General features: G+C 33.7%; 1 protein-coding gene across 1 annotated transcript; it reads right to left on the reverse strand.

Moving 5' to 3' along the window:
• Nucleotides 1-391: 391 nt before the first annotated feature.
• On the reverse strand, nucleotides 392-7756 carry LOC132746885 (tetraspanin-15-like). Its single transcript, XM_060736162.1, has 8 exons — nucleotides 7721-7756; nucleotides 7391-7576; nucleotides 5535-5609; nucleotides 4985-5080; nucleotides 3950-4066; nucleotides 3329-3379; nucleotides 2242-2352; nucleotides 392-882 (listed from the first exon to the last, which is right to left on the reverse strand). Exons 1-8 carry the CDS (start codon nucleotides 7754-7756, stop codon nucleotides 805-807), a joined length of 750 nt encoding a protein of 249 aa, XP_060592145.1. The 3' UTR covers nucleotides 392-804.
• Between the last annotated feature and the right edge of the window lie 201 nt (nucleotides 7757-7957).

The following is a 7957-nucleotide window of genomic DNA, read 5'->3' on the forward strand; positions in this document are numbered from 1 at the left end:
TGGAGGCATGCAGCTTTAAAAAGAAATGAATTTCTAGTGAATTTCCTAACTGTTTAGAAAAAAACAAAAACAATCCACATAATAATAATACAATGAAACAGTATTTCTATATTGCACACATTCATATAAAATAAGCTTGAATTTTTGGTTATAAATGCAAAGGATGATATTTTGCTATTCAAAAATATCTATATAAAAAGAAAAATTAAATGAATATAAAAATAAATACCAATTACTAACATCTATCTTATTTTTACCATGTTATTAAATTAAGTAAGAGAATCTGAAGACAGATTAGATAAAAAAAAAAGAAAAAATTAAGATTAAAATCTACAGTATCAGTCTGTGATAACAAAAAAAGACTCATAAACTATATACATGTATATTATATATATATATATATATATATATATTTTACATGCTTCAGAATAACTTAGTGACTACATAATTAACAACACAATCAAATCCATACAAATACTGAGTGAATTTCTTTAAAAAGTTAAATTACAATACACTAAATGGTAAAAATCCCGCACCTTTATGCATGCCTACTAATCACATGAATGACTAAGCAACCCGAGCTGTCAAATTTAACATTAGTCACACAGAAAACAAGTAAAAACTTCTGCTCAGCTGCAAACACCATTAGTTGGTATGTTTTTTTTTTAACCCCCTGCTCTCATCTTACTATTTCAAAAGTTGTATAAAAGGTTATATAAAATTTTGGCAATATTAATTCAGCTGTAAATGTGCTGATCTGATTCAGGATAGCTGTTGTAATCTTGCTGATGACCACTTCACTCTTTACATACCAACTCGATACCACATCTTCATCTCTCTAACTTGACGTATAAAAAAATATGCCAGCAAAATACCAACGATCTGGAAATACACATTTCATCCTTAATTTCAAAATTATGTCTATAATCAGTAAAACTGCCAATAATGATTGAAGAAAATGCAGTTGATATTCTTTTTAAACAATAAGATAAGAAAATATAATTGAAATTTGTCCACTTATAAGTTTGCTAGTACATACACTATGTATATTTTGTCAAGTTCTGTTTTATAAAGATTATATAAACATCAACATGATTTGAAGTAAATAAATCTCTCATGTGACAATAGAAGATTTTTAGCAAACTTATTGGGAACTCATTTGTTGCGTTTTTAACTCGCACAGGCACTATGAAGCTCATATGGGGTCTTTCCAGCTTTACTGGTGAAAGAAGACCTCTAGTGCTCTACATTGAATTGTAATTTATAGGGAACTAATGACAAATGGATTTGCTTTTAGTCAGGAGAGTAGCAAACAATGAACATACAGTAGAACTTCTATGAGTCGAACTTCGATTAGTCGATTTTCTCGATGTATCGAAGTAAAATGAAAGTCCCGATTTTTTCCCTTATATATTCCTTATAAAAACCTATTTATGAGTCGAGATTTTATGTGTCGAATTTTTCGATGTGTCGAAGTTTTTTCGTGGTTCGTATAGAATAAATCTAGTACAATTTACTACAAATAAGTCGAAGTCCGTTGATTATTTTGACACCTTCGATCTCGAGACATTTTTCACACCTTTTCTGGCCGCGATGACGATTTCTGATCAACTTTAGTGACAGGTGTTAATTACACAGCTAAGTGTTCAAACAGCCTTTGTATGCGTTTAAATGTGTGAAAAAATGCTTAAATCGTTACTATTTTAATTGCCGTAGTGGTATTTGAAAGTACATGTAAACAGTAAGAACTATCATTTGAGTGCTTCCGTGACCCGGTGTCGCGTGATAATCACACGCGAAACATTTACTATAAGCTGGTTTAGTTATTGCCCTTTCATATCGTTACGCCTTTTGTAACTTCATTGTTTACGTCAACAGGTAGTCCAAATCATTAACCGTAAAAAAGTCATATTTATCATTCTATAATGTAAAATATCAGATTAATGAATGAAAGAAAAACATGAAATAGGTTACGTTATAGATCTTATAATTAGGGCTAGTCACGGGTTGAAATTTTGTCATGAAATTTAGACCGATTCATGAGTGGAAGTCCCGATGTGTCGAAGTTTTTACGCAAGTCCCTCCAACTTCGACTTACCGAAGTTCTACTGTACTTCATTCTGTCATACAAAAATCCACACATTTTAAATAAATTGAGAGATAAAAAAAGAAGTGTATTATTCAATTCATTAGTGATTAACAGTTTATAATTTACACATTTATGACAGTTTATAAGTTTACCTGTGGAATAGAAGATCCAAGTCCTACTATGCCAACCATATCAAGGTTCCAGCTGAGCCATGTTAGAAATACATCTGTACAACCCATCGTGTTTATCTTGTCTACAGGCATCTGTATTTGTCAACAATAAATAAAAAAATGTTTTTGTGCTTTAAAAGTACACAAGCGTGTGTAAGATATCCTACATTAAAACATGCAAAGAAACATGTCCTGTCTATACTTTTAAGATTAAAGTTACCAATACATTACAGAAATTCTGTTAAATCACAAGTATGCTTTAAGGCACTATGAAATAAAAGTTGATATCTATTAGATTATTTATTCTGTTTATATCATTTGGGTATTTCTCCTTTCTTGCTGAACTTGGTTTCTCAGTAGCTTCATTCTTACAGGTGTGTGGGTTGCCTTAAAGATTCAGCTAACCACCATAAGCCTGTGGTTTGTGTGCATTTGCACTTAACCATTTCCAACACAAAGAGAATTTCCGCTAAATTTATGTTTTTCTCTGGACAACTACATATGTACAAATAATGCAACACCAAAATCTGTTTACATTTATTCAACAATAAATATGAAATAAGTGAAGGAAACATGGTAAAGTATTGAATATTACATCTGTTTTTGTGAGCTATTAGATATGGTATATCAATAATTATGTTAAAGACAGATATCCCTTGGTGTAAGGGATTTTAAAATGAAAATATTATTTGGAGCAATGGATGTCAGTTTGTACAGACAGACATAAAGGGTTACATGGACAATACATAATACCAGCCAGTATTGAAACAGTTAAAGGCCCTGTAAACCACTAAAAATGCTATCATTTTCATTATTTCTCAAAATATAATCATAGTGATTTAGTAATTTGTATGAAAGTCAAAATACAACATTTTGCTACCTTTACGACACATTACTGAATACAGCGCTACTTTCTTCAGTTGTTTAACATCTAACATGCTCTTATTCCATTATTTAAACATTATTAAACACATGTTTGACCTTTTCAAAAGAATAACAAAAAGAAAAGCATAGTGTGCCTTTAAAAATATTGGTAATAATAAATCAGTGTTTTACACTTAGCACTTACAGTTGAGTTATATCTGGTTCCGTATCCACATTTCACTTTAAATCCACCTTCCTACAATTGAAATATTCTATATATAGTAGAACACAATATTTGACTGATCACTTGATCTTGCCTTTTTAACAAGTTTAGTTTGTTACTTAATATCAAAGATCAAGTACTTCTGTTGTGAGCTATTAAGTATGGTATATCAATAATTATGTTATAGTCAAAATCAACTGTTAAAAAATTTATTTTCGGAACTGACACAAAACATACAGAAAACATATAATAACTAATTTATAATTAACCTTGCATGTTATTTATACATTTAATAACAAATGTTACACTGCATATGAATGAAATAGTATAAAACCAGTTCTTTATGCTATTCACCAATCAAATAAATATCTATGTCAGTGAATCACCATATTACAAATCTAGGGCACTATTATTTTACATTTTTCCAACATGGAAAAAAAGATCAAGGTCTTAATACTTGGTTATTGCACCTAAAACTTAGTACCTACTTAAAACCTGGACATTTTTATTTTTCACATTGATGACTTTCTAAAGTAATGAATTAGTGCTATAAAAAAACAAACAAAAAACAACAAGATATCTTTATAAAAGAAGTAGAATTACCCTAGGTTTTTTACAACATGACCAAGGTACTCCGCATTGTTGAGGTAAAGTAGAGCTGCAGGTGAACTGCGAGTTGTTATCATAATCCATGTACGAATCAAATCCACAACAATGAAACTGAAAAATATATAACATGCTATGATAACCAAACTACAAGAAAAACTTGATGGCCCTGTATTCCTCATGCGAGTTTAAATTAAATAGAATTTGCAAATTTTCAGATAGAGAGGTACAGATAGAGAAATACAAAATAACCCTTTAAAGACCATGTTCTCTTTTACACTTTTACTGTACTTCATTTGAGCCGCGCCATGACAAAACGAACACAGTGTGCATGCGACCAGCATGGATTCAGACCAGCCTGCGCATCCGCGCAGTCTGATCAGGATCCATGCTGTTCGCTGTCAGTTTCTCTACTTGTTAAAAGGTTTGAAAGTGAACAGCATGGATCATGATCAGACTGCACGGATGCGCAGGCTGGTCTGGATCCATGCTGGTCGAATACACATGTTGGTTTTGTCATGGCGCGGCTCATTTGTTTTTTTTTATGCATCTAAATTATATGAATAATAATTTATGTTTGCATATCTGATATGAAATTTATGATCAATTATTACAAATACTTTTGACTCATTAATTAACTTCAAATTAACCCCACCCCCCTGCAGAATTTCTTAAAAAAACTCTCCAACATTCAATTTCAGGGACCATCAATTATCAATTTTGGGAGTATCAAGATGATAATTGAAATGCAGTAAGCCAAAAATATAGAGCCTGGATACCAGTGGTATGACTACATGAATAAACAGGCTGGCCTGATTCTATATATGTGGAGAAAAAAACAGGCTGCCCTAATTGTGGCAAAAGAACAGGCTGGCCTGATTTTATACTGGTGGCAGAAACAGTTCTGGCCAGTTTAGGGTAATACAAATGTAAAAGGAAAACCATCACAAGTTTTATGTTTTCATTTTTACTTTAAATTTATTAGTGTCATTGTGAGCAGATATGATATGATTGATATCACTAATTACTTACACCAACTTGGACATGATCTACAGCCATTCTGTAATACTGGTTCTGATGATACTCTTCAACAAGGAACATAAAATTGTTGCTCACTAAATCAGGGACCTACAACAATGATTTATATAAATAAAATCAGCTGAATGTATATTGCACCAAACAAAAAATCATTTGTTTTTGTTAAAATGTCAATCATTCGTTGAATTAGCTATATCATGTTTGCAAAAATTATATATTTGTGGCGGCATGGCCGAGTGTTTAAGGCGTCAGACTAGTAAGCTAATGATAGCTAGCCACATAGAGGAGCAAGTCGTTGTTTCCTTGAGCAAGAAACTTTACACTCATTGCTAAGTACTGGTTGGTTCCAGGAACGGATTCGAAAGTGTGTCTATAAGCTTATAGCTTCCTACACAATCAAACTAAAAAAAATTCTATATAAACTAAAAATCATATTCATTTTAGTTTGCATGAATTTAAAAGTTCGTATGAAAAGGTAGGTTTTTCTCTTTTTGTAAGATTTAATACATGTAGATATATAATGACCATAAATTGATGCCTTTACCTTCTGTCTGTGAACAAATGCTAACACGCCAATAGCAATTTGAGTGAAGAATGCAAGCACTGTAACCACCAGAAACTGAAAAAGATATCTCAATGTAAAATGTACATACATGCATGTTATAAAATATCTTTTACGACTCATTAATTAGAAAAAAGTAATTCAAAAGTAATTGACAGCTATAGAATAGACATGATTTTCATTATTAACAGATTGGCAATATATATTATCTGTTGAAATGCTATTAAAATTGATTGTATTTTTAGCCTGTAGATTAAAATATCCTCCTTGACCCTTGGCCAAATCAGGGGTTTTTCGTTATCACATCTTTTGCCTCATATAAAAATGCAAACCTTGTATAGATGAATGAGTTTATACAATAAACTAGAGGATGCTTTTGTAAAAAAGCGCATGTCTCCCCCACTGCTGAGAATAACTGTGAATGGAAACAGGAATGGAAATGGAGAAATTGACCAACGGTCACTGTGACCTTGACCTTTGACCTACTGACCCCAAAAACAATAGGGATCATCTGCTCTATAAGACCAATCATCCTATGAAGTTTGAGGGCTGTATGTCAAAAGGAACTCTAGTTATCATCCGGAAACGAGAAATTGACCAACGGTCACTGTGACCTTGACCTTTGAACTACTGACCCCAAAAACAATAGGGATCATCTGCTCAATAAGACCAATCATCCTATGAAGTTTGAGGTCTGTAGGTCTAAAGGAACTCTAGTTATCATCCGGAAACGAGAAATTGACCAACGGTCAGTGTGACCTTGACCTTTGACCTACTGACCCCAAAAACAATAGGGATCATCAGCTCTATAAGACCAATCATCCTATGAAGTTTGAGGGCTGTAGGTCAAAAGGAACTCTAGTTATCATCCGGAAACGAGAAATTGACCAACGGTCACTGTGACCTTGACTTTGACCTACTGACCCCAAAAACAATAGGGATCATCTGCTCTATAAGACCAATCATCCTATGAAGTTTGAGGGCTGTAGGTCAAAAGGAACTCTAGTTATCATCCGGAAACGAGAAATTGACCAACGGTCACTGTGACCTTGACCTTTGAACTACTGACCCCAAAAACAATAGGGATCATCTGCTCAATAAGACCAATCATCCTATGAAGTTTGAGGTCTGTAGGTCTAAAGGAACTCTAGTTATCATCCGGAAACGAGAAATTGACCAACGGTCAGTGTGACCTTGACCTTTGACCTACTGACCCCAAAAACAATAGGGATCATCAGCTCTATAAGACCAATCATCCTATGAAGTTTGAGGGCTGTAGGTCAAAAGGAACTCTAGTTATCATCCGGAAACGAGAAATTGACCAACGGTCACTGTGACCTTGACCTTTGAACTACTGACCCCAAAAACAATAGGGATCATCTGCTCAATAAGACCATTCATCCTATGAAGTTTGAGAGCTGTAGGTCAAAAGGAACTCTAGTTATCGTCCGGAAACGAAGAATGGACGGACGGACGGACTGACTGACGGACGGACGGACTGACGGACGGACAGGGCAAAAACAATATGTCTCCCCCCGAGGTGGGGGAGACATAATTATTAACAATTAACCTACAGAATTAGTGTATTGAATGTGTCCTCCTTCAATACTCAACTACAGAAACAGAGCTACCAACAGTATAAAGCATGGTCCGACTGCACAGACTCTATACTGGTGGCAAAGGCAATTCACTTTCTGTTCCAGTCGATGAAGCACACCAGCCGATGAAGCACATGGAAAAGAACAGAAATTGTATGCACAACCGCTGTTACATATGTACAATATTCAATTACACATACACATGTAGAAGGTTTATAACATACATTAATTTGCACTTACTGTTTTAAGGAGACAGCTATTCTCTCTGACTGTGCCGGCTACACCAATTAATGAGTTAATCATTATAACAAAACCCACTGACATAAGCATGAGAGCTGGTATAAACAGCACCTTGTTAACAGACTCATAATCCTTGTTCTGTAACTCTATCCAAGCTCCTACCAGCAATAAACCTGCTCCAATTACCTGAAATGTTACATACATAAAAAAATTGTTACAAATTTCAATCTTTTTTTTTGCATTAAAAAAATGAAAACTGAAATATTTTGCTTCGTTTATTCTAATGTTTTAAATTGTTGAGAAAAATGATCCATCTTCCCATGAACATACATGTAACTGTTTGAGGTATCTATACACCTTGCCCATTTATATTACGTCCCATTAATCAGCAGTCAACTATATTTGGTGGTTATATCTAGAGCATGTACCCACTTTGAATTTTAAAATCAGTCATTTGAAAAGTGCCAAGTCTTAGTCTCTATCACATATCTGCTAAGCCAGGGCATAAACACACATTGTGGTTACGAATTTGCCTTGGTCAATAAGGTTAAAAAGTAGCGTGGCACA

This window comes from Ruditapes philippinarum, unplaced genomic scaffold, assembly GCF_026571515.1.
Source record: "Ruditapes philippinarum isolate M1 unplaced genomic scaffold, ASM2657151v2 ctg7880_1_1_1_1, whole genome shotgun sequence".
Taxonomy (NCBI): Eukaryota; Metazoa; Mollusca; class Bivalvia; order Venerida; family Veneridae; genus Ruditapes; species Ruditapes philippinarum.

Bases quoted from the DNA above. Each gene is read 5' to 3' on its own strand.
- LOC132746885 (XM_060736162.1), bottom strand. From the start codon at position 7,756: ATGGGCAAGGTGTATAGATACCTCAAACAGTTACAT. The intron at 4,067-4,984 runs GTAAGTAATTAG...TATATTTTTCAG, and splicing joins TAGATCATGTCCAAGTTGGT to TTTCATTGTTGTGGATTTGA. The intron at 883-2,241 runs GTAAACTTATAA...GTGTATTTCCAG, and splicing joins TTGGATCTTCTATTCCACAG to ATCGTTGGTATTTTGCTGGC.